Source organism: Emys orbicularis, chromosome 1, assembly GCF_028017835.1.
Source record: "Emys orbicularis isolate rEmyOrb1 chromosome 1, rEmyOrb1.hap1, whole genome shotgun sequence".
Taxonomy (NCBI): domain Eukaryota; kingdom Metazoa; phylum Chordata; order Testudines; family Emydidae; genus Emys; species Emys orbicularis.
The window spans coordinates 100,313,639-100,340,813 of record NC_088683.1 but is presented as its reverse complement, the minus strand read 5'-3'; the positions used below and the strand labels follow the sequence as shown (position 1 = coordinate 100,340,813).

At 47.6% G+C, this 27,175-nt stretch overlaps 1 protein-coding gene across 1 annotated transcript; it reads left to right on the top strand.

Annotated features, from left to right (window-relative positions):
* The first annotated feature begins 22,115 nt into the window (after positions 1–22,115).
* On the top strand, positions 22,116–26,596 carry LOC135895019 (apolipoprotein L6-like). Its single transcript, XM_065423068.1, has 3 exons — positions 22,116–22,146; positions 22,276–22,426; positions 25,705–26,596. The coding sequence occupies exons 1-3, from the start codon at positions 22,116–22,118 to the stop codon at positions 26,594–26,596; spliced, it is 1,074 nt and encodes a 357-aa protein (XP_065279140.1).
* The last annotated feature ends 579 nt before the right edge of the window (positions 26,597–27,175 follow it).

Here is a 27,175-nt window from a genome sequence, read left to right as displayed (position 1 = left end):
CTCATGAGCTATACATGGCCAATAGAACCTGGACTTTACTAGGTTAAGAGTTTTGTGTACTCGCAAGTGCTCATTTTAATAATGGAGGAAATGGAGGACAATCCTCCAAAGTTTAAAAGGAAGCACTAGTTGTTTCTTCAGGGCCATTGAACCTTGGCTTATGTGAAATAATAGGGCATTTATTAGAGCTTACTCCATTTCTTTAAAAAAAATAAGGGTGCATCTTGGTGAGAATACTTGACTGACAACTCTCACAATCCCTTCTGTAAAGTATGAATAAAGTTTCTTAAACTGAAGTCAGTTTTCTGAGCTTTTCTCCAGGCAGACTTGCATAGTTGCAGTAAAGAAGTCATATCCAGATGGGTGAAATGAGCGTAACCCATAGAGATAGCTTCTGGAGGGGCTCCCAGCTGGTTGACAGCCCTCTTCAGGTTGGTGGTTGTTTTGTCTGTATAGTTTAGCATATGGCATATAGCCTTTACACCAGGGTCAGGAATAGTCCTCCAGCAATCTGGTGTGTTCTGTTCTGGGTGAAGGTGCTAAGACAGAGCACCATCATTAGCGTCGTTCAAACCAAGCTGGTACTGAAGTCATAAATGGACATTGCTGAAAGCCATCGGTGTCCTGTAGCATTAAGCTTAGCTGATGTTAGCACATAGGATAACAGGTGTTGTGTGTACATACCAGAAACTTGGCTGGGTAAAGATAGTCGTGAAACTTGTTCACTGCTGCCCATTTCAATGCCAGAAACTTCAATTTATGAGCAGAATATTTTTCCCCTCCCCTTTCAAACTTCTACTGGAAAAGGCAATGGGTTTTAACTCTTTATTATTTCCTTGATAAAGAACTGCTTCCAGACCACTACAGCTAGTGTCTGCATGCAAAGTTTAGGGGTTTTAGGGTGAGCATAGGCTAGTACCAGGGCCCGTGTCAGGCACTGGATGATCTGCTGTAATGTCTCCTCACATTTGGGATCTCATTGGGCTCTGAAAGGTTGAGACTCCTTAAAATAGGGTTTTTCTTTAAATGTTTTCTTGCCAGTCCCCTCAGATCTGGTCCCCGCATATCCCTGTATTAGTTCACGCAGAGGTCTCACAATTAATGAATAGCTCTCGACAAACCTGCAGCAGTATCCACATAATTCTAAAAAGAAGAGTAGGCTTCGTAAATTGCATGGCTGAGACCAAGTAGTCAAAGCACTTATTTTGTCAGGCCTGGGAGATATTCCCAGTTCAGACATGATGTGTCCCCCATATTTGATGGAGGTCTGGCAGAAAACACATTTGTGCAGTGATAATTTCAGGTCACATTCCTGCAGACAATCCAGGACCTTTAGCAAATGTGTTTCATGGGGCTTCCCGGAGATGATGAGGTCATCTAAGTAGACTAGCAAAAGTCTTCCCTTGGTTAGGAACATGGAGAGTAGACGGGTCCTCCCTGGCTGTGATGCTTCTCTCCCTGAAATACTCCAAACACAACCAAAACCCAAAAGTATAACCAAACCCTTTGTCTCTGAGTTTTGGCTTATGATTGGTTCTGGTAGTAGCTTCCAGATTGTTTTATCTCCACCCTGGAATCTAGGCAATCTGGGAAAAGAGTCCTGAGCTTCTGTAGCCATTGCTGCTGTAGTCCAGGGGTATCCCCCCTAGAGGCTTTGTGTAATATGTTAGGAACAACCAATTCCAGAGAAGGTTACAGATACTACAGTGAAGAGGGCCAGATAAGTACCTTCAAGAGCTGTGCATGACATCTCTGAATAACTCATAGTCTTAGAGGGTTTGTCTTGGCTAGGAAAAGTGGCAGGAGCCTAAGCTACAACTTGACCAGCTAAAACTGAGGCTAAAGGTGTTACCCTCCAGCTAGCCTAGGGGAAAGGACAAGTTTCGGTTGGGTTTAGCTAGCACGTTAGTCAAGACAAACTCAGATTTGTAACCCTTCTGTTCCCTTTCTCCCATTATCCCTTCTGTCCCCTAAATTACAGTTTTCTTCTTATCTTGTGCCTAGCTTACTACACCACATATCACATGTCAGACATCATGAGATATCAAACCCAGGTACAAAATTGCTCTGGAGAGGTGTCGTGTAAAATGTGCATATAATTTTGTACTGAGTTTCTGTCAACCAGGTTGAACTGTATGGTTCACCATGATAACCTCATACTAAATTCTGGCCATCAATTTTCTGCCAGTAAACATCCACCCAGACTTTAGATTTAATCAAAGACTGTTTCATTTCAGAGTTTCTATATGGAAGGAGACATTTAGGTTAAGGAGTGTGAGATGTAGAGTATTAGGTGACAGCTGTCTGATTGATATCATTTATCATGTACTTTTGACCACCTCACCTGCACTCACCCACTAAGCCATCTTGCTGGGACGTCTAACAACACTCCAGGCCTCTGAGAAGCTCCAAACTACTCTACTTTTTTTTTTAAACCAACCTGGCACCAAAGGTTTCCATTTTCCCCCCTCCCCTTCACCCAAATTACACAGATACTAGGCCAGGGACAGGTCAATATTCAGTCTTAGAACAATGAGAGATTTAAAGCTCTGATAACTCATGACCCACCAGGGCTAGAAATAAGAGTTATAGTGTAAGCAAGCCAGGAAAGCCTCCTTTTCAATAAGATAAAACACTTTTTTCTAGCCATGGTAAATCACAAGATATCAGATTTTAAGTTAGTGACATTGTTATATATGTATAGGCGATACCTTTCCAAAATCTATCTGTTCTAATTTTCCTCTTCTTCTGAGGCTCATAAAGTTGGTCTCATGGTATGGAAGGGAGTCTGGCTTGACAAGTAAAGGAATATAGAACTATTAGCATTTTATATAACTCTAAACTTGTTTAAAACAAAGTTTTCTTGAAAAATATGGGGCAATTACAGATACATGATAGTGTGATATGGTACAAAACGTCTTATTAGCACTCATCTGGGATAACCACATAGCTCATGGGTAAAAAGGCTTCATTCTGCTCTGAATAAGGATCCCAAACTCAGCCTATTATTATTAATATTGTGGTAGCACCTAGGAACCCCAGTCAGAGACCAGGACCCCATTGTGCTGTATGAACACCGAACAAAAAGACACTCTCTGGCCCAATGAGCTTACAATCTAAGTAAAACCCTAAAAAAAACCAATACAACCTTTCTATCACGTCGATCTCTCTGTGCCTCAGGTCCCCATCTGTGAAATGGAGATAATACTTGACCATCTCACAAGGCTAAAATAAATTAATGTTTGTGAGGACCATAAGCATCTCAGATCGATCCATTAGGCTAATTAAAGAGACAATCATTCCAAATAGCTTCCAGCCCTCAGGAAAAACATTCTATCTGATTAGATCATCTTTGTAAATCACATTGAAACACAGTATATAAGTGCTAATAATTATAACGCTGTGTAACAGAGTGTGCTAATGAATGTGAAAAATCCACCCCCAAGAGACGTAGCTGTACCAACCTAACCCCCGGTGTAGACTGCACTGGGTCAACAAAAGAATTCTCCCATTGACCTAGCTACTGCCTCTCCAGGAGGTGGAATACCTGCGCCAAAGGAAGAACCCCTCCTGTCGGCGTAGGTAGCGTCTACACTGAAGCGCTGCAGCTGCAGCGTTTTAAGTGTAGACAAGCCCTGAGACAGGATACATGACTCGATGGGCCATTGGCTAGCTGGGACCAAACAAATGCTCTGAGGTTCAAAGCAGAATACTGCCAACCTAACAAGTGACACCCCCCCAGCCCTTCCCTTCCCTTCTCCCCTTTAAAGTCCTAAGGAGTCCCTCTATTTCCCTCTTCCTTATGCCTCCAAGTCATCATGAGTGCTCTTCTGACTGGGACTCTTAATCAGAGTATACCCTGTATGTCAGCCAAGTGGGGAGGAGGGAGGTGCGAGTGAGCGACACAGAGAGATAATGCCATCATCTATATGACAGGTGCCTGCTGCATGCTTATACATACATCCTGCAAGTCCCCGCAGCTCAGCCCAAACTTTAATCTATTGGGCAGGACCTGCTGCCACCTAGTGGCTCTGGGTGAGTAATGCAATAAGTGCAGACTCATTCATAGCAAGATCACAGTAGGATAATCCCAATGGCAGGAGCCAGGGATTTTAAAGAATTCTGCCTGTGGCAGAGGGAAAGGAGAGTAGAGATTATGGTCCATTGCTAACTAAAGCATGACTAATGTATGTATGTAGAAGGCTGCTTCTCCAATTCAGTATTAGCTATCGTGCTATGACGAGGACAAGTTACAAGATCATCACTAGAGCAAAAGGAGCTATCAGATAGTAGCTGCCATTTTGGATTCCCAATTCTGCAACTTTCCAGTGTGTAGCTGGGCATTTTATAAAAAGGAGAGGCAGGAACTCAAAAATGGCAATGCCAAGAAACATGTCTGGGACACTGCAAGATAAGAGCCCTGCAGTGGGACTGGGCTCCCACAGGACCCACTGCCATAAAAGCAGGAGTGGGTAAAATGTGCTTTGTTGTGGGCAGGACTGGGTGGGCCAAGAAAAAAAAACAGACAACGGTAATTTGCAGGAAAACACTAAATCTCTCGTCAGTTTGTCATAAATAGAATTTCAACAATGTAAAGCAAGTTTTTCTTTTTTTAAATAAAGGTTTTAATACTTAAATTTAAATGAGAGATCCAAAGAGATTTGCTGTCTTTTCTAACAGGAGTTAAAATGTTTCTATATGGTTTAAGCAAGATTTGTTTTATAATTTCAGTGGTAAAAATTGTGCCTGAATTATGTTTATATATATAATATGTTAACTGACTGAGTTTTGTTTTGTTTTTCTTTTTTAGTAGTATGGGGGAAATCTGTCTCTCTTGGGGGATTTGCAAGATCGAAGGTTTTTGCAGGTGGGAGCAGGATAAAAATGCAAGAAACAATGTGGGAGCAGGTGGGAGTGGCAGCAGGATTTAAAAAATAATCCCACACAGGGCTCTACTGCAAGGTACAGGATGCAGCGTTCCTGGATCCAGGGCCGCCCAGAGGATTCAGGGGGCCTGGGGTCTTCGGCGGTGGGGGGCCCCCACCGCCGAATTGCCGCCAAAGACCCGGCGCTTCGGCGGCAGGTCCTGGGGCGGAAGGACCCCCCACCACAGGTCTTCAGGGCACTTTGGTGGTGGGTCCCAGGGCGGAAGGACCCCCCGCCGCCGAATTGCCGCCGAAGACCCGGAGCGGAAGAAGCTCCGGGGTCCCGGGCCCCACGAGAGTTTTCCGGGGCCCCCAGAGCGAGTGAAGGACCCCGGTCCAGGGGCCCCGAAAAACTCTCATGGGGGCCCCTGCGGGGCCCGGGGCCTGGGGAAAATTGCCCCACTTGCCCCCCCCTCTGGGCGGCCCTGCCTGGATCTACCCACATTAATGGGGACTGACATCTTTAAGGAAATTACAGAGCAACTAGAGAAACTCAAATGCAATTCATTGTCAGTACTGCACCATCTGAGTATTCAGCATCTGAAGGTTCTGTTGGCAATAAATAGGGAATATGACCATGTAATATTTTTCATCTTTCTGGCACCTTCTCTGTGAGGATGTCAAAGCACTTTACAAGCGTTAAGGAATTAAACTTCACTTATGAAAGGCAATTACTGCATTATCATCTCCATTTTACAGATGGAAACTGAGCCACACAGAGAGGTTATGTGACTTGCTCAAGGCCATGCACAAGGTCATTTGCAGAGCTAGGAAGAGAACCCAGTTCTCCCAGTCCACTGCTCTAACTACAAGATCCTTCTCAAGATTTAGTTGGGGATTGGTCCTGCTTTGAGCAGGGGGTTGGACTAGATGACCTCCTGAGGTCCCTTCCAACCCTGATATTCTATGATTCTATGAAAGGCATAGATTTAGCTCTAGAAACTACAGCTGTTCCTTAGTTACTAAGCTGGGGCCCATCTGCAAAAAAGGAGCCATGAGATCCCCTGAGAATTATGGACCAGTGAGCCATACCATTGTATTTGGGCGGGGGCCGGCGGGAACTAATTCCAAGTGATTTGCACCCAGTCCAAACTGTTCTTGTGTTGACACTACTGTGAAGAGAGACTCATCTGTAATCCATAAAGTGAATGGAAATAAAGACATCTCGGGGTCTGATGACATCAAAAGCTTCACTCTTCTGAGGTCACTATAGTTCCTGGCACCTCACTCTTGCCTCTCGATTAAAACCCTGAATCCACAATGCTCAGCCTTTTGAGGCTTTTCCCTACAGCCAGGCTTCCTGAGTGCATGCAGTAAAGGCCACCCTCAGGACAGAGTTGCTAGTAGAGCTGGCTGAAATTTTTCGTTTGAGATGTTTTTCTTCATAGAAACAAACATTTCCATGGAAAATGTTCATTTTCCTCAAATTGTTTTGAATTTTCATTAAAAAAAATGAAAACCAGAAAATTCATTTCGTTTTGTTGTGTCTTCGTTTGCAGATGCCAAAAAGGGGAATAATTTTCATGTTCAGCTTTTTGGCAAAACCCCAAAATGTTTGGGCAAAAACAAAAACATCATTTACATTGACATTTTTCATTAAAATAAAATGATTCTGTGACCAGCTTCAGGCCATCCCGGCTATTACACCTTTGTATCATGGATAGCATTGCAGGGTCACATTACAAGCCTGTCAACAGCAGAGTATTAAGGTGGCTCAAGTAATCTCTTTTATGGGACCAATGTCTGTTGGTGAGAGAGAGAAGCATTCGAGCCACACAGAGCTCTTTGTCAGGGCTGGGAAAGGTACTAAGGCCTGGTCTACACTACAGTTAGGTCGGCGCAAGGCAGCGTACGTCGACCTAACTATGGAGGTGTCTGTAACGTTGCATGCCATATGATTTTATGAAAATATGCTAATGAGTGTGAAATATAATGTAACTGGGATATGCTTCATGCAAAAGGTCTCTTGTAAGGTATCATTACAAAGCTTATAATCTACTGAGTGCGATCATCCTATTTGTATGAATGTATCATTCTTGTATGTGAAACTAGAAATATGAAATATAATTCTGAGGTCCTATTGTAATTATGCAAAGTGTGGGCCATTAATGGTGGTTTAGAATCTTGATGGCTCCCATTAACTAGGACAATTGACTGTAGATGGCTTTGTTTACCTGCAAGCCTTTCTATGTAATAAAGGTAATGAAGAATGAGGTCTTACAGTGACATGTGACCATGTCACCTAATACTGAAATCCATCGTAAACCTGGTGCTTTTCCATTTAGAAGGAGGGGTGGGGATCTGGAGAGACAAAGGATTCTCGCTTTGGGCCAAAGTTATAAAAGGGGGTGGAACAGAACAAAGGAGGTTCCAGTCATGAGAAATCCCCTAATTACCACCTGAGCTGGAGCTAACAAGAACTGTACCGGGGAAAGGATTGGGCCCAGACTAGGAAGGAGTCTAGTCTGTGAAAGAAGCTTATTGGAACATCTCTGAGGGTGAGATTTCATCTGTAATCAGTTTCTTAATGTATTAGGCTTAGACTTGCGTATTTTGTTTTATTTTGCTTGGTAACTTACTTTTTTCTGTCTGTTATTACTTGGAACCACTTAAATCCTACTTTTTACACTTAATAAAATCAGTTTTTGCTTATTAATTAACCCAGAGTAAGTAATTAATACCTGGGGGAGCAAACTGTTGTGCATCTCTCTCTATCAGGGTTATAGAGGGCGGACAATTTATGAGTTTACAGAGTTTATAAGCTTTATACAGAGTAAAGTGGATTTATTTGGGGTTTGGATCCCATTGGGAGCTGAGTGTCTGGGTGCTAGAGATAAGAGCACTTGTTAAGCTGTTTTTAGTTAAGCCTGCACTTTTGGGGGCGTGGGTCGGACCCTGGGTCTGTGTTGCAGCAGATTAGTGTATCTGGCTCAACAAGGCGGGGTTCTGAACTCCCAACCTGGCAGGGAAAACGGGCTCAGAGGTAGTCTCAGCACATCAGGTGACAGTCCCAAGGGGGTCTCTGTGACCCAACCCGTCACAGTGTCTACACTAAAATTTTGCTCCCGCCGACGTAACTCACCCACTATGCCGACTTACTAACTCCACCTCCATGAGCAGCGGAGAGTTTAGGTCAATGTAGTTAGGTCGAAGCAGTGTCAGTGTAGACACTGCGTTACTTACATCAACTGTCAGTGGCCTCCAGGAGGTATCCCACAATGCCGCACCTTGACTGCTCTGGTCACCATTGTGAACTCCACTGCCCAGCAGCCAGGTACACAGAAAGCCATCCCTCCACTTTAAAGCCCCATGAATTTTTGAAGTTCCGTTTCCTGTTTTCCCGGCTTGGAGAGCTCACCTAGCAACTCTAGAGCACGCCTAGCAACTGCCCCGCTGAGCATGCTGGCTATGTGCTACAGATGTACCCCTGCTTGGAGTACACCGGGAACGGGGGGGTCGGATCTTTTGGGTCTGGCAGGAGAAGAGGCTGTGCAGGCACAGCTCTGATCCAGCCATAGAAATTTCAACATCTACGAGCAGATCGCTTGAGGCATGGAGGAGAAGGGCTACAATAGGGACCAGCAGCAGTGATGCATGAAAGCCAAGGAGCTGTGGCAGGCGAACCAGAAGGCAAGGGAGGCTAACAATCACTCTGGTGTGGACAATACTTAATTTGTGCAAGGCTTGAGCCCCCAGCACCTCTGGGCGTGGCAGTTCATAGCCCCAGCACTTCTGGGCTTGCTGCATCAGTTATGAAAGTAAAAAAATTGCTTGAGCCCCGGCACCTCTTTCATTACAAATTAAGCACTGGCTGTGGAACACAGACCTGCCGCTTTTACAAAGAGCTGCACGCCATCCTGGGACGAGACCATCCATCCCCAAGAGCCCTGTGTACACTTTGTAGGACCCCAAGGCAGAGGCTCCCGCCATGAACAGCGAGAAGGAACGTGGAATACAGGAGAGAGATGACCAGAGGATCCAGCAGCGCAGCGACCCAGGACCTGTTTTTGACTCCAACGCAGTCCAACCAGTTCTAACAGTTGAGTACGGGCGAGCCTGATGCAGGGTAAGGAACCTCTGGTAAGTATGTGGTTTGCTTAGAAATTACAGAGACAAAATCCCCAAAGTAGCAGGACACATCTGTTGATTTACTCTTTTTTACTTATGCTAGAAGAGATAGTGAAACAACCAAGAGACGTAGAGCCGCTATCCACTTCTCATCTCCCTCTAGAGTTAGGCAGATGGGGCCCCATGGAACAATTTGTATATATGTGCACTGGGATGTCCCGTAAATCCTCCGTAGATATCTTGCTGAAGCTTTCCTGCAGATAGTCTGCAATCCTCTGCTGAAGGTTTCTGGGGAGGACTGCCTTATTTCTTCCACTGCGGTAGGACAATTTCCCACACCACTTAGCAATTAGTTCAGCAGGCACCATTGCAGCAAACAGGCTGGCAGCATACAGCCTTGGTCTGCAGCCAGACATCTGCAGGAGTTGTCCCTGTTCACCCTCCGTTACCCTCAGGACTGAAATATCGGCTAAAATCCAGCTCCACCTATGGAAAACAGTGCCAGTATTCAGTTCAATTGCCCTATACACATATACTCATGCTTGTGAGCTATCTCCCTTCATCTCCCCAATTTGCCCCCCGTCCCAGGGCCATACTCACCATGGATGGCGCTGTGACTGTCACCATGCTGTATACACCCCAAGGAGAAGCGAAAATGGAGTGCTTAAAACTTGTCTGGATCAAGGGGAGTGAGTTCAGTACCTAAGGCCATGTCTACACTACCCGCCAGATTGGCGGGTAGTAATCGATCTATCGGGGATCGATTTATCGTGTCTTGTCTAGACGCGATAAATCGATCCCCAAATCAACGCCTGTACTCCACCTCGGTAGGAAGAGTAATCGGAGTCAACGGGGGAGCCATGGCGGTCGACTTGCTGCCGTGAGGACGGCCATGTAAGTCGAACTAAGATGCTTCGACTTCAGCTACGCAAATAGCGTAGCTGAAGTTGCGTATCTTAGATCGATCCCTCCCCCCAGTGTAGACCAGCCCAAAGTTTCAATTTATCTCGTGAATACACTGACAACAGTACCTCTGTGTACTGTATCTTCAGCAGCTGCAAACGCGGCCTTCGGGGTCTCGCCATCCATACCAGCAGAATGGCTGAGCCAGATAAGGAGAAGGAGAAAGAGGAGTCAGGATGATATGTTCCAAAAAATCCTGCAAGCCTCCGCTGCTTCAGATAATGAGCATAGGACTTGGAGAATCACCCTTGCAGACAATCTAGCCAGACAGGCAGTGCGGAGAAAAGTGCAGGAAAAGGAGAGGGACGTGCAGCAGGAAATGCTAGTGCTTCTCAGGCAGCAAACAGACATGCTGCAGACTCTGATAGACCTGTAGGTTCAACAATCCATGCTTGCCTTCCTCTGCAGTCCATAGAGAACTGCATATCGGGACCTCCCTACACCCCCCCCCAACATTCCACATGGCACCAGGGGCTGTTGCACTACCCCTCCCACTCCACTCCTTGGGGACGTTAAAGACCTTCACAGCCGCACATACACTGACCTGTGAAAGACATGATTTGTGTATGTGCACCTGAGATGGAAATGACTGTTCTTTCCCCTTCATACGTTCTTTTCCCTTAATGTATTACGTTTTATTAAGTTATAAATGTTTTTCTGTTTGCATTGTTATGGAATAAAAATCTATTTTGGGAAACATCATTCATTTTTATCAGATCACAACATATGCTGCGTGGTGCTGCCATCATTCACAGACAGTATCGGTGCACTGGCAGCGTTATATTACTACGCACACAGCACTCACCAAAGAGTTCATAACAGAGCTGCAAAAGAGCAAGGCCAGCTAGAGCACACTATAGCAACTCACACTACACTGGCTTACTATTAAAATGGTCTTACAAAGCCTCCCTGAGCCGAATAGCTCTGCACTGAGTTCTTCTTAAAGACCTGGTGTCCAGCTGCTCAAAATCACCAGACAGCTGCTCCACCTCCGCCCTTCACCCCATGGAAACTTTGCCCCTTTGCTTCACAGATATTATGCAGGACACAGCAGGCAGCTATAACCATTGGGATATTTTTTCATTGAGGTCCAATCTCATGAGTAGAGTGCGCCAGTGACCCGTCCAGTATCCAAAGGCACATTCAACAGTCATTCTGCACCTGCTGAAGCACTCCTTGGTGTTGTTGAGGTGCTCAGTGTACAGCCTCTTGAGCCATTAGAGCAAGGGGTAGGGCTGGGTCGCCCAGGATAACTATTGGTATTTCAACATCCCCAACAATAATCCACCGGTCAGGGAAGAAAGTCCCTGCTTGCAGCTTTCTGAACATTCCTGTGTTCTTAAAGATCTGTGTGTCATAAACCTTCCCTGACCAGCCCACACTGATGTCAGTAAAGCATCCCTGGTGATCCACCACAGCTTGCTTTACCATAGAAAACTAGTTCTTTCTGTTAATGTACTCTGTTGCAAGGCGGTCTGGTGATAAAACAGGGATATGCGTGCCATCTATTGCCCACTGCCGTTTGGGAAGAATCACAGTCCTTCATAGCAGGAGGCGATTAATGGCCCTGCACAATTGCATCACAACAGCCCCCGTGGTGGAATTCCCAACTCCAAATTGCTTCCCAACTGATCAGTAGCAATCTGGCGTTGCAAATTTCCTCTGTGCAATTGCTACTCCCTTCTCCACTGTCAATGCAGATCTCATTTTGGTGTCTCTGAGTTGGAGGGCTGGGCGAGCTCTGCACACAGATCCAGGAATGTGGTCTTGCGCATCCAAAAGTTCTGCAGCCTCTGCTGGTCATCCCAAACCTGCATGACAATGCGATCCCACCAGTCAGTGCTTGTTTCTCGGGCCCAGAACCAGCACTCCACTGTCTGAAGCTGCTCTGTGAATGCTGCCAACAATCTTGAATTGTTTCTACGTCCCACAGCAATCTAGCCTCCAAGGAATCATCATGTTCCCCGTGGCGCCTCTTGCAGTTCTGCAATTACTGCAGGACCAGATGGCCTGTGCTCACATTGCTCATCGCCATAGTGCAGCGCTGTGTAGGCTCCACGCTTCCGTTGGAGATGGTGGACAGTGAGGAGGGAAGCGCGGGTTTATGGGATGCAGTTGCAATTATAGGATGGAGAATACTGCATTCTGGGAAGTTGAATCCATGCTCCCAGTCACCCCTGCGCGACTCGTTTCGTCCCAATGAGGCACTGTGAAAACTTACCACAACACCCTACACTGGATGGAGGCGAGGTGCACAGTGGGATAGCTACCACGGCGCACTGCACTCTGCATCAACACAAGTGCTCCTGGTGAGGACACGCACCGCCATTACACGGAGCGCAGTGCGGACGCGCACAAACAATGTAATTGCTGCAGCTGTATGCCAACGTAACTTAGGTCAACATAATTCTGTAGTGTAGACTGAGAGTGTCCCAGCTAAATACAAGATCAAACAGATAGTTTAGCATAAGCAGTTAGCACATATTCTAAGGGACCATTCAAGATGAAGTGGCTCGTTAATACCCCTGCAGTCATAGGACAAAAAGGAAGTTAGTGGGTTACAGATTGTTGTAATAAGCCATAAATCCAGTGTCCTTATTAAGACCATGACTCTAGACTACTAAACTATCTATTCAATCTTCTATTTAGCTGTGACACTCAGAGTACCTTTCTCAGACCTGAAGAAGAGCTCTGTGTCACTCAAAAGCTCGTCTCTCTCACCAGCAGAAGTTGGTCCAAGCCAGGGGTGAAAGTAACTTAAAGGACTTACCGGTACGCCGGAGTCCTGAGTGGGGCGTGGCCTCAATGGGAAGAGGCGGGGTCTTTCAAGATTTAAAGGACCTGGGGCTCCGGCTGTGGATGGGAGCCCCAGGGCCTTTAAATCACCCCGGAGCTACCAGCTGCAAAGGCGGCTGGGAGCCCCGGGGCAAATTAAAGAGCCTGGGGCTTCGGCCGCTGTGGAGCTCCGGGCCCTTTAAATCACCGCGGGAGCCCTGCCGCCGCTACCCTGGGGTGGCAGGGCTCGGGCTAGGGCTGGGGTAGTGGCATCAGGGCTCCGCAGGCGATTTAAAGGGCCCAGGGCTCCAGCCGCTGCAGCAGCCAGGCTCGGGCGGGGATTTAAAGGGCCCTGGGCTCCCCGCAGCGGCTGGAGCCCTGGGCCCTTTAAATCACCGCCGGAGAAGCCGGTCCAGTCCGGCACGGCATACCGGCTTTTGCCAGTACGCCGGACCGGACCAGCTTACTTCCACCTCTGGTCCAAGCTATTACCTCACCCACCTTGTCTCTCTAATAGCCTGGGACTGACAGGGCTACAACAACACTGCCTACAACAGGAGAGTGTAGCCAGCAGACAAGCTGCCTCTTTGAAAAAAACATGCCCTTTGTTTCACTCCTCCCACTTTCCTTCATAACAGATAATACTGGGTTACTCCACCCTTGGTAAACACACAGCAAGGGCCTTGGCGAGTATATTTGGCTTCTCTATGACATATTTTATTGCACTTCTGAGAAACTCCTCTCCACTTCCCTATAGGAAACTGTGCTTCAGTCTACACAAACACAGCCCTGTGATTTCTCAGGCAGACTAGCCAGGGGCAGCCAGAGAGGTAAGGGTCATAGCATTTCATCGGGGCTTTCGATCTTGCAGACCTTATATTGAGGAAGGGGATATTGTTTTGGCTCCTGCTGGCCTGTGGGCCAACCTGAAATTCCCTATAAAATGTAAACTATTTACTATTGAAACATAAGGTGGTCTGTTAGGGATTATGCAGATTCCTTCCTTTTAAATGCTATTTTTACTACCTCATCTCTTGACACGGATAGATTCCAGCAGCAGGGAGGTGGGGCTGGGCTGCCTGCTGAAAGGGGAGGGGGCTATAGCTGGAAGAGGGGTGGGAGGGGAGAGGTAAGCATCTGTGGGGTATGTTGGGTTATTCACTTGTGTAGAGACCAGTGCAGTGCAGTGCACTTTACTCATCAGTATGCTTGTGTGAACTGTTCTAAGGGCCATTAAAATCAAAGGGACCCTTTGCCATTGACTTCAGTGGTCACAGTTTCAGGCTTTCAAAGACAACTAGCTAGAAAATTATATAACCTGATTGCCTTCTTTTGGAGAGTGCACAAGTCAGTGTTGAGACATGGTGTGATGGGCACAAAGCTGCTGTGTAATAATCTAAGACCACCAGTATGTAATAATTCTATGTATGCTGTATTATTGAGGTTATTGGTTATTGAGGTAGACTGCGTAACTTACACTGGGGTAGTGGAAGGTGTATTATAACCGTATAATGCTCGAATTCAATGAGGACTGTTGGAAAAACAAGCAGGAAATGGGGAGAAATGGTTTGTGAGCTAAAGCAACAGATTATGCAGGCCAGACCCTAGAGGTTTCAGTGTGTCTACAGGAAGCTTAGACCTACCTATCAAGATCCTCAGGTGGAAGAGTGTTGGATACCTGGTAAGCTAGACATGCATTAGTCTGTTTATTGTTTTAAGATTTGTTTAATCTGAAAAGCTTTGGTTCTAAATAAATAAACCTCTGCTTTAGGAAGCCTGTTCTGTTACTGGGTAGTGAATACCACTGTCATTGCTCACACAGAGAACAAAAATGCAGGCACTGAAAATAAGTCAGCCCGCTGAGGTGATCATGGCTAAGGCTACATTTTAGTCATGGGTATTTTTAGTAAAAGTCATGGACAGGTCACAGGCAGTAAACAAAAATTCATGGCCCGTGACCTGTCCATGACTTGTACTATATACCCCTTACTAAAACTTGGGTGCTTTGTGCAGGGGGGTGGGGGTGGCCCGGGGGTGCAGTGGGTGCTCTGGGAGGGGTGGCCCAGGAGCCCATAGCCCAGGACCCCCACTGTTGCAGGGATGAGGGTGGCTGGCAGGCTCCCTACCTGGCTCCACTCGGCTCCCAGAAGCGGCCGGTCTGTCCCAGCAGTCCCTAGGTGGAGGCGCGGCCGGGGGGCTCTGTGCACTGCCCCCGCCCCAAATGCCCACTCCGCAGCTCCCATTGGCTGGGAACTGCAGCCAATGGGAGCTGTGGGGGCAGTGCCTGCGGGCGGAGGCAGCGCGCACTATGCAGAGCCACCTGGCCACGCCTCCGCCTATGAGCTGGACATGCCGGCTGCTTCCAGGGAGCCCTCCCCCCCTCCTGAGGTAAGCGCCACCCACTGCCTCCACCACCTCCCACGCTCCAACCCCCTGCCTCAGCCCTGATCCCCCTCCCACATCCAAAATCCTGCTGCTGCTGAGGGAGAGGGGCGCCGAGACTGCCCCAGCAGCAGAAGAAACAAGAAGAAAACAGTTTAATTCCCTTGGAAAGCCTATCCTGTTTAGTTACCAAATCAGTATTCTGACTATAATGCCTCCCAAATGACACCAGGAAAATGGCAGGATTCAGCTGAATGCCACTTGTGATGGGGAAGGGAAGCTAGGCAGGGAGTGGAGGTTATTCTACCAAGGTGCGTGGGCCAACATCAACTGAACAGCATGTGGTCAGTATTCACATTTCATTAACACACACACACACCCCGCCCCGGGTATAAATACCAAACATCAGCATGAGGCCCAGACCCAGGTACTTTCAGTTGAACTGAAACTGCAGACCAGGTTTCTCTTGTTTGCCAAGCAGGAAATGGGGGCTCTTGCTTTCTAAGGGCCTGATCCTGACCGGTGCTGAACAGCTCAGCTCCCATTGAGTTCGGGGCAGATGAGAGCACTCAACCTCCAGCAGGAAGCACAAGGCACTTCCCAGGACAAGGCATCCATAACCATTCCTCTCTGTGAGTCCAGCAGATCAGAGCTGCTAGTGCTGCGAGAACAAGGCTGCGTCACGATGTAAACACACACCCTTTCTGTATCGCTGGATTTCTAACATCCTCTTCTGGGAGGAGTTTGTACACTGCTCTAATGCTGCAGAAATGCAGTTGATTAAACTGCTAATTAATATTCTTTTATTTTAATTTTAGCTACTCTTTGGAGACAACAGATGTAGTAACAATAACCCAGTGCTTTGGGCTCATATTGCACTTTTCATCTGAAGAGCTCAAAGCGCATCAAAAAGAGGCACAGGAATGACCCCTATTTTTGCAGATGGAGTAAATGAGGCGCAGAGCAGTTAAGTGACTAGCCGAAGCGCACGCAGGATGGCCAGAGTGGAATCATGGACAGGACCGGGTCATACAACTCCTAAGTCCCTTTCTCATGCTGCCTCTCCAGCATCCAGTAGATCCCTCATCACCATTTCTTTCCCATGGCTGGGTTGCTGCCCCTCCCCGCATCCTTCTAGGCACTCATTTGATTTGCAGTGTGACAGATGCTAATTACAGTGAGGCACTTGGACATGCTCAACAGGGAATTTTCTTACCTGTAAATTGGGCTCTACTCATTTGACCAGCAGAGCTGCCCAGCCTTTGCAGTGCTAAGAGCCACGCTCGCTCACTGCTTGCCAGGAGCCCCAGGGCTGCACCTAATTTCCATATTCATATACACAGAATTTTAATCAGCTCTAAAAATAACCGTTTAAAAAAAATTTTAAACAGAGCCCAGTAGATGTACGCGGCGCTTGACAAAACACAAAGGCCAAGATTTAAAACATCTCAGACCAGCGCTGCTCTCCTTGGCCAAGAGCTGTGGTTTGAGCATTGGCCTGCTAAACCCAGGGTTGTGAGTTCAATCCTTGAGGGGGCCACTTAGGGATTTGGGGATTTAGTTGGGATTGGTCCTGCTTTGAGCAGGGGGTTGGACTAGATGACCTCCTGAGGTCCCTTCCAACCCTGATATTCTATTCTATTCTATTCTAAAGCATCTGGTGATTTTCAGAGTGCAACTTGCAGTCCCTTAAAGGGGCTGGATTTTCACAGGAGGATGCTCAGTGCTTTCTGAAAATCAGCCCCCAAAGCTGGGCCCCCAAAATCACTACTGAAATTCTTTGGCCAAAGAGACTAGCACTGAGCTGAGATTTTAAATCCTCCATTTCCTACATTCTATTATAGATTATTATTTGTATTATGGTACAGCCTAGCGGCTCAGATGAGATCAAGACCACGCTGTGCTAGTCACTGCATAAATGCATAAGGAGAGTTTATAATCTGCTAACTATAGAGACAAGTTAGTCAACGGGGAAACTGAGGCACGGGGTGTGACTTGCCCAAGTTCACCCAGCACGTCAGTGGCAGAGATAGGAATAGAACCTCAATCTCCTGACTCCCAATCCAGATCCTCATCTACTACACTAGAATTTCTCAGCTGGGGGGTCATGACCCTCAGGGGAGTTACAAAAGGCAATCAAGGTACATTGTGAAGCACTGAAAACTTAATTAGAATCTAAAGGTCCTCCAGTCCCCCCTCCCTTACCCTTCAAGGTCAAATATTCAACCTCCTGAAATACACATACGGATACATGATGTAGGCTTGGTATTGTTATCATCAATACAGCTAGTATAAAAGTAAAAGTAAAAAAATATAAGGGGTCAGGAAAAAAGTTGCATTTGAATAAGGGGTTGCCAACCTGAAATGGTTGGAAAACACTGCACAAGAGCATTCTTCCACCCCACTGGCAGAATTAGACCTGTTTAAACCTGGTATTTGTGAGAGGAGACTCAGGTCTTGTATGTGTAGTTGGCCTCATCTTGATCTAGATTAAAATTATCTCTCTAGATTTTAGACTTTAATGAAATGCAGTTTGACCAGGTCAAAATCTACTGTACGGAAAACGCCAACTATTACAAAATCCATTTATCTATCAGGAAACAACTATTGCTTCAAACATCAGCTGCAGTGCAAGACTCAACACTAAGGCACATTTGCATCCACTCAAATTGCATCCCGGTTCTGGCTCTTACCACAAAGGTAAGCCAGGTTTCATGCTTTCAAAATTCACGATCCTGTCTTCTTCTCACTTTGACACAGCAGAACTTGCACTGCCCAGAAAAACAGAAAAAAAATTACTTAATCACACAAGTAAATACGTTAGGGCCTCTCTTTACATCCGTTTGCTTGTAATCGCCTTCTCAGGACTACATCCCAGCAGCTTTTATACTGCTCTGAGTCACTTCATTGGAGCAGTTCAATGCCTCTGTTAACCAATACAGCACTACACAACATCTTAGGCCTGGTCTACACTAGGCGTTTATGTCGAATTTAGCGCCGTTAAATCGAATTAACCCTGCACCCGTCCACACCACGAGGCTATTTAGTTCGACATAGAGGGCTCTTAAATTCGACTTCTGTACTCCTCCCCAACGAGGGGAGTAGCGCTAAATTTGACATGGCCATATCGAATTAGGCTTGGTGTGGATGGAAATCGACGGTAATAGCTCTGGGAGCTATCCCACAGTGCACCATTCTGTTGACGCTCTGGACAGCAGTCCGAGCTCGGATGCTCTGACCAGCCACACAGGAAAAGCCCTGGGAAAATTTGAATTCCTTTTCCTGTCTGGGCAGTTTGCATCTCATTTCCTGTTTGGACAGCGTGGCGAGCTCAGCAGCACTGGCAACGATGCAGAGCTCTCCAGCAGAGATGGCCGTGCAATCTCAGAATAGAAAGAGGGCCCCAGCATGGACTGATCGGGAAGTCTTGGATCTGATCGCTGTGTGGGGCGATGAGTCCGTGCTTTCCGAGCTGCGCTCCAAAAGACGGAATGCAAAGATCTACGAGAAGATCTCTAAAGCCATGGCAGAGAGAGGATACAGCTGGGATGCAACGCAGTGCCGCGTGAAAATCAAGGAGCTGAGACAAGGCTACCAGAAGACCAAAGAGGCAAACGGACGCTCCGGATCCCAGCCCCACAGATCCCGTTTCTACGAGGCACTGCATTCCATCCTTGGTGCGGCCGCCACCACTACCCCACCACTGACCGTGGACTCTGAGGATGGGATATTGTCCAGGGCCGGTTCCTCGGACATGTTAGCGGACGGGGAAGATGAGGAAGGAGATGAGGAGGACGAGGCAGTCGGCAGCGCTTACCAAGCTGATTTCCCCGACAGCCAGGAGCTCTTCATCACCCTTACAGAGATCCCTTACCAACCGTCCCCAGCATTTAACCCGGACACAGATTCAGGGGAAGGATCAAGCGGTAAGTGCTTTAAACATATAAACCTTTATTTTGTACAAAACTTGAATATTAAGACTAAGAACAATCCGTGATTCATGATTTCTTCCCCTTGGGCGCTTAAGTAATCAGTAACAACTATTTAAAAAAAATCAAACAGTGTCCGGTTGTGCATGATTGTGCTGCCCAAGCTGCTACACTCTTTAGTCCCTGCTACTGCAGCTATATTAGAATCCTGTCTATATGTCCGGGGATAGAGCAGTAATCCTCCACGGACATCTCCTCAAAGCTCTCCTGCAGGTAATGGGATAGCCTGTTCATCAGGTTCCTGGGGAGAGCGGCTTTACTTGGTCCTCCGAAGTACGAGACGTTCCCGCGCCAGGAGACAAGCAGGTACTCTGGTATCATTGCCTTGCATAGCATGGCGGCATAGGGCCCCGGTCTCTGCAGGCTTTCTCGAAGCATCCGTTTGATCTCGGTGTCCGGGATCCTCATGAGAGTAATGTCGCTCATGACAACCTGCTTTGAATTAGGTAGGGGACTGTTAGTATTGGGACTGCTTGCAACAAGTTCCTTTACAGAACTGTGACCGCTGGTTTACAGCCACGCGGTGGGGGCGGGAGAGGGGCAGCATACAGGGATCTTTCCCTGGCACATCCGCGAGGGGGTGGGACAGGGCCAGAGTTCCTGCTTGGCCGATTGCTGGCAGCACAGACTGGCAGTGCTTTCAATGTGAAAGGAGGCCAGTGGTACTCCTAAAGTTTTAAGCAGCCACAAGTCTACGGCTTACCATGTTTGCCTGCTACAGAGAGTACCGTGTCCTGCCCCGCTTCCCAGATCGGCAGTGCAAAAGCCCAGGCACTGAAGGCGAGGTTCGAAAATTCGACCTTGTCCTGAGTGCGCATGTGATAGGTGTGGTTCATGGTCTCGTTCATATTGGGCTTTTCTATAATCAGTCATTGACTGCCTCCACGCATTCTGCTGTGCTCTGTCAGCGTGGGAGGACATCTGTAGTTCTGTAAACATGTCATCACGTGTCCTTCGCTTTCTCCTTCTAATCTTCACTAGCCTCTGTGAAGGAGAAACATTTGCAGCTGGTGGAGGAGAAGGGAGAGGTGGTTAAAAAAGACACATTTTAGAGAACAATAGGTACACTCTTTCACGTTAAATTTTGCTGTTCACATTACACAGCACATGTGCTTTCGTTACAAGGTCGCATTTTTCCTCTTATATTGAGGGCCTGCCGGTTTGGTATGAGAGATCACTCACGCAGTGCCAGGCCACAGATTTCAGCTTGCAGGCAGCCATGGTAAGACACAGTCTTTTGGCTTTTTTAACCTTCTTAACATGTGGGAATGGTTTCAAACAGTAGTGCTCTCATTTCCCATACCAAGCACCCGTTGGGTTGGCCATTTAAAATGGGTTTGCAATGTAAAAGGAGGGGCTGCGGTTTCAGGGTTAACATGCAGCACAAACCCAACTAATTCCCCTCCCCCCCACACCCAATTCTCTGGGACGATCACTTCACCCCTCCCCCCACCGCGTGGCTAACAGCAGGGAATATTTCTGTTCAGCAGAGCAGGAACGGGCACCTCTGAATGTCCCCTTAATAAAATTGCCCCATTTCAACCAGGTGAACGTGAATGATATCACTCTCCTGAGGATAACAAAGAGCGATCAGGAATGGATGTTGTCTGCATGCCAGCAAACACCGGGACCATACGCTGCCATGCTTTGTTATGCAATGATTCCAGACTACGTGCTACTGGCCTGGCGTGGTAAAGTGTCCTACCATGGCGGACGGGATAAGGCAGCCCTCCCCAGAAACCTTTTGCAAAGGCTTTGGGAGTACATGAAGGAGAGCTTTCTGGAGATGTCCCTGGAGGATTTCCGCTCCATCCCCATACACGTTAACAGACTTTTCCAGTAGCTGTACTGGCCGCGATTGCCAGGGCAAATTAATCATTAATCATTAAACACGCTTGCTTTTAAACCATGTGTAATATTTACAAAGGTACACTCACCAGAGGTCCCCTGTGTGCCCTCAGGGTCTTCGGTGAGTTCGGGGGTTACTGGTTCCAGGTCCAGGGTGACAAACATATCCTGGCTGTTGGGGAAACAGGTTTCTCCGCTTCCTTGCGGCTGTGAGCTATCTCCTCCATCCTCCTCTTCCGAACCCTCTTCCCTGTGTGTTTCTCCAGTGAGGGAGTCATAGCACACGGTTGGGGTAGTGGTGGCTGCACCCCCTAGAATGGCATGCAGCTCCGCGTAGAAGTGGCATGTTTGCGGCTCAGCCCCGGACCTTCCGTTTGCTTCTTTGGCTTTGTGGTAGGCTTGCCTTAGCTCCTTAATTTTCACGCGGCACTGCTGTGCGTCCCTGTTACGGCCTCTTTCCTTCATGGCCTTGGAGACCTTTTCTAATATTTTGCCATTTCGTTTACTGCTTCGGAGTTCGGCCAGCAGTGATTCATCTCCCCATATGGCGAGCAGATCCCGTACCTCCCGTTCTGTCCATGCTGGAGCTCTTTTGCGATCCTGGGACTCCATCACGGTTACCTGTGCTGATAAGCTCTGCGTGGTCACCTGTGCTCTCCACGCTAAGCAAACAGGAAATGAAATTCAAACGTTCGCGGGGCTTTTCCTGTCTACCTGGCCAGTGCATCTGAGTTGAGAGTGCTGTCCAGAGCGGTCACAATGAAGCACTGTGGGATAGCTCCCGGAGGCCAATAACGTCGAATTCCGTCCACACTACCCCAATTCCGACCCCCTAAGGCCGATTTTATCGCTAATCCCCTCGTCGGAGGTGGAGTACAGAAACCGGTTTAAAGGACCCTTTAAGTCGAAAGAAAGGGCTTCGTCGTGTGAACTTGTCCAGGCTTAATTCGATTTAACGCGGCTAAAGTCGACCTAAACTCGTAGTGTAGACCAGGTTCCACATGCAACACTTGTTTCTTCTGTTGATTCACTTTGAACCATGTTTCCCTCCTACCCTTCCCTTTACCAGGGTGGAAGCCCCTCTTCTTCTCTGCATGAGGGGTGCTGAAGGACTGCAACATAAACGAAGTCACAGAGATTGCACCTGGTATTTTCACCCAATAAGATGGCCTCGGGAACATTCAGTACTTATGAAGGTATTCCCTGCTCCTACCACTGTGCTATTTCTCTTTCCTTCTGTTTTCATGATTAGGAACTGGAAATGCATGCATCCTTTTAAAAGTAGGTCTGAAGACGCTCCAGTCTGATGTTGTTTTTAATCTTAGAAAACATTGATGACCACGATTTGCAATATGACGGCAGCCTGGGGATCTCAGAGCTTTTGCAGGAGAAAATATATAATGAGGAGCTGCAGAGCTTCTTTCCTGAAGGGTGGAACTACGAGGAAATGTTGCAGGACGTGATGGACCTCGAGAGGTAAGCAAGAGAAATCTTGGTCAAAAGAGAATTCTCACACACACAGGCTGGTCAGCTGTCTCCTGATAACACCTGACCCCCAACTGAATAGCACCCAGGTCCCTTCGTCCATGACAGCCCCGGGTGTTGCCTCCATTTTATTTGTTATTGGTGAACAATTTCAGATTTATTAGCACCAGTGAGGCTGTATAAAGCAGAAAAGGTTCTCTGCCAGCAGGCTCAGTTCAGGGAAAGGATAAGCTTCATCGCTAAGCACAGCAAGAGAGAGGAATAGAGGGTGCCAGAGAGAACAACTCAGTGCCTCAGAATAGTGGTTCTCAACCTTTTTGGGCTTTGGACCCATTTGTAAATGTTTATGCCCAGTCACAACCCAGTAAATAGTCTGGGGCCTGGGGTGGTTTTGGTCAGGTCCTGTCCCCCAGGGGTTGTGGTCCTGCCCACACTCACCCCACAATGGCAGCTCCTGCACCTCCTGTGCTGTGGGGCTGGCTGGGCTTGGCTCTCTGCTCCAGGCATTGCAACCTCTGGGGTTGCAGCACGACTCAGGTTTGGCCCTGCACTAGGACAAATTTGTGTGAGTGGAGTTGTGACCTGCCTCATGGGGTTGCAGTGCCACTCATTCAAATTTGGCCTAGCTGGACTCCCGTCATCATGACATCTGAGCCAAACCTGAGTGGCGCTGCTACCCCGGAGGTTGCAGTGCCGGGAGCAGGGATGTGAGCCCAGCCAGCCCCGTGGGACAGAACCACAGGAGCTGCCACATGACCTTTTGAAACATTCTGGTGACCCAATTTTGGGTCCCAACCCACAGGTTGAGAAACCCTGCCTCAGAGGGACTAAGGCTGCAGCAGTATCGGCATGCAGCCCATCAGGGTAATCTGCTGGTGGCCCGCGAGACATTTTGTTTACGTTGACCATCCACAGGCATGGCCCCCCGCAGCTCCCAGTGGCCGCGGTGGAGTTCCATCTCCTACTAGAGCCAGACCTCCCAGCACCCCCCACCCTACAGGGCTGCATCCTCTGACCTGTCCCGGTATATACAAAGATATCTTCTTAGTAACTCTGTGTCATCAAACCCTTCATAAAACTATTAAAATAGCTCACTTACGGTCTCCCTTGTTTGTTCATCAGATTCCTATTTTCTCCTTTATCTAACTTTTCCCTCGGTCTCTGTCTGATCTGGTTTTGATTAATGTATTTTAAGCCCAGACAGACCATAGTGATCATCTAGCCTGACCTCCTGCATGCCACAGGCCATGGAATTTCACCCAGCAATTGCTGCATCAAGCCTACGGCTCCCAGTGAAGACAGCGCATACCTTTATTTAAAGACTCAAGTGATGGAGACTCCATCACGACTCTAAGCGAGCTGTCCCAATGGTGAATTACCATCACTTAAAAACGGCACCTTATTTCCAGTCTGAACACGTCTAGCTTCAGCTGCATTCATTGGAAGCCTCCCCCTCCATCTTCTCCCTTGTTCTCCTTCACTGTGGCTTTGGCTGTGGAGAAGCTAAGTGGAAGCAGCGGTGGCTCGGTTTCCCTCCTGCTCAATGGGCAGATTCCAGCTGGCAGCGTCTTCCCACCAAGGGATGGGAAAAACAGTGATAGGGGGAAGATTGACAGGGAGGGGGCCATTGCAGAGTGGAGGTTACAGACCAGCCCTTCAAACTCATTTTGATGGAGCAGGCACAGCCACAGGGTCAATTATTTATTTGCATTTGAGCCAAATGCAGGTGACTTCTTTGCCCATGGCACTGAGAGAGACCAGAGCTGCTGCCAAGAACACAGGAAGGAAAGGGGAGAGGCTGAAAAAATGCAAAGCTCTGATTGTTTTCTCTCACCTTCCCTGAGGACAAAATTAATTTGAAAAACCCAACAGATCATTCCCCTGATCTTCCCTAATATGGAAAGTAGGAAGTCACCAGAAACTGGTTAGCAGCACCACAGGGTGGAGCTGACTGAAAAGCAACACTCAAAATGGTGCCGTGGGATTCCTCACTTACTGTATTTTTATGATTTCCAGGAAAAAAACATTATTCAGCCTACAAATAAAAGTAATGGCAAGTTACTCCTGTTAGCCCTGCAGAACCAGCACAGCTCCAAGAGCGTGAGCTGGATTCTTTTCTGGCTCACACATCATTGTCCAGTAAACCCAACTGCAGTGCCACCTGTGGAACCGGTCTTCAAATGACCCTTTAATTACACCAGAGCAGCTGCCCTGAAGGCACAGGTGTAACTGAGGGCAGCATTTTGGAAGATGAGGCATTGCACAGCTGTAGCTGAGGGTAGTATCTGCAGAACGTTCATTGTGGTGATAATGCACAAAGTATGGTCCAGCGGTTAGGGGGTCTACCCTGAGACGTAGGAGACCTGGGTTCCCTGCTCTGCCACAGACTGCCTGTGTGACCTTGGGCAACTCACACTGTGCCTCAATGCAGCACTGCCCTTCCTAACGGGGGTGTAGGGAGGATAAATACATTAAGAATAGGAGGCACCCAGTTCTATGGCAATGGAGGCCAGATAAGTATGTAAGGGATAGAGTCTATGTCTAAACTTAAAATATTGCCATTGCATCACTGTAGTGTTTCATTGTGGACACTTACTACAGTGAGGGGAGAGGCTCTCCGGTTGCCGTAGTTAATCCACCTCCTTGAGAGGCGGTAGTTTGATAGACAGAAGAATTCTTCCCTCAGCCTAGCGCAGCCCACACGGGGATTTAGATCAGCTTAACTCCATGACTCAGGGAGATGGATTTTTCACACCCCTGAGCGATGTAGCTGGGTTGATCTAATTCTCTAGTGTAGACTAGCCCCGGGATACTTGCTGAGTTTACAAGGCTGGTGGTATCATTATTATTTGAATTCCTATAGCGCCTAGAGATTCCAACCAAGACTGAGGCGCCATTGTGCAGGGCACTGTATCACACCAGCTAGGAGACAAGCCCTGCCCCAAAGAGATTACGGTCAAGGCAAAGGGTGGTGGGGAAACAGAGGCCCAGAGGTAAAGTGACTTGCCCAAGGTCACCCAGCCAGTGAATGGCAGAGCCAAAATAAGAACCAGGTGTCTCCCAAGTCCCAGTGCAGTACCTCAGCCATTATAACACATAGTCTCTGCATATGTCAGAAAATATTTTCACTGCCAGGCATAGCAATGACTCTGATACACACAAGGGAACAGATCTGCTGAGGAAGAAGGGGCCATTTTTAACAGTCACTTTTCACAGCACAACTATAAGGTCTCTTGCAGTGAACAAAATATACCTTTGGCTTCTAACAGGTCTGAAGGAATCATCCCCTGGGAAGAGAGTGCCAGTGAAGATATCATGGTCTTTCTGAAGCAGTTCCCTGAGCAGAGAAAGGAGATAGAGAAGTGTATCCAGTGCCTTAAGGACATGGCAGACAACATTGACCTGACCCATAAGAACTGCACCATTGCCAACATGGCTGCGAACTCCACGAGCCTGGCGTCTGGCATCTTGACCATCCTTGGGCTGACCTTAGCACCGCTGACGGCAGGGGGGAGTTTGGCTCTCACGGCAACTGGGATTGGCTTAGGGGCAGCAGCAGCGGCTACCAGCATTTCTGTCAGCATATATGAGAACGTCAGCAATTCGAAGGAAAGGAGCAAAGCCAACGACCTGCTGGTGGAATGCCAAAGCAACCTTAAAACACTGACCCACCCCAATGAAGTGGATTTCAGACCCATATTCTCCCCAAAGAGCGAGGCCATGGGCAACCATCTGACACACGTCCTTTCCACTGCTAGTAAAATTCCAGAGGTAGTATACAAAAGCGTTAAGGGGATAAGAACCAACGTAAGAGCATTCAAAGTGGTGAAAGCTAACCCTGGTTTGAAGGCCTTAGCACAACGGCTCACCGCGGCTGGGAGGACAGCCCGGAACACAGCAAAGGGGACCAAGCAAGTGCAAAAAGCCTTAGCTGGGACCACTCTTGCCATGTCCAAAAGTGCGAGGGTGCTCGGTGCCACAGCTGCAGGAGTTTTTGTCATGTTTGATGCCTACAGTCTCGTGAAAGACTCCATCCATTTAACTGAGGGGGCGAAGGCAGAGGCTGCAGCAGATATAAGAGAAAAAGCTAGCCAACTTGAAAAGGACCTTCAGAATCTCAGCGAGCTGTATGAGGAGCTGAAAGGCATGGTGTATGAATAGATGAGACACAAGTTCCCATTTCCAGCCCTGGGCCAGGAGAAGAACCAATTCACAAGAGATTGTGGCAGGAAGTCAAAGCCCCCAAAAACTACACACGATGCCAACTAACAAGGAGATGCCAGCTCCACTTTGACCAAAAGCATTAAGCAATCTGAACAGTTCAAAGAGATTGATACCGTAATTCACTCCCTCCTGCGTTTGGAATTCAGTGAAAGGATCAGGAGACGTCGTGCTACTGAACAACATTTTGTTAATTCAGAACCTGGGACACCATGAATCATCCTGCTAGGAATTTATCCTATTTTGCCTATGCTTAAGAGAAAGCAACAATATCCTGTACGCATGTGTGAGAGATCTGCTCAGGAGTGAAATTGCAAGAGCAGTAACTGCTTTTCAAATGAACTTGTAAAGCATTAAACTTCTTCCTTTCTGATTTGAGTGTATTAGCTGCCTTGCCCACATCTGTAATGCTCACTGAAGCATTTTAATTCACCTCAGCAAATAGATAGAAATACCTGAGATATTTGTGCCTTGCCATCATTATTTTTATATTAGAGTAGCACTTACATGCCTCAACGC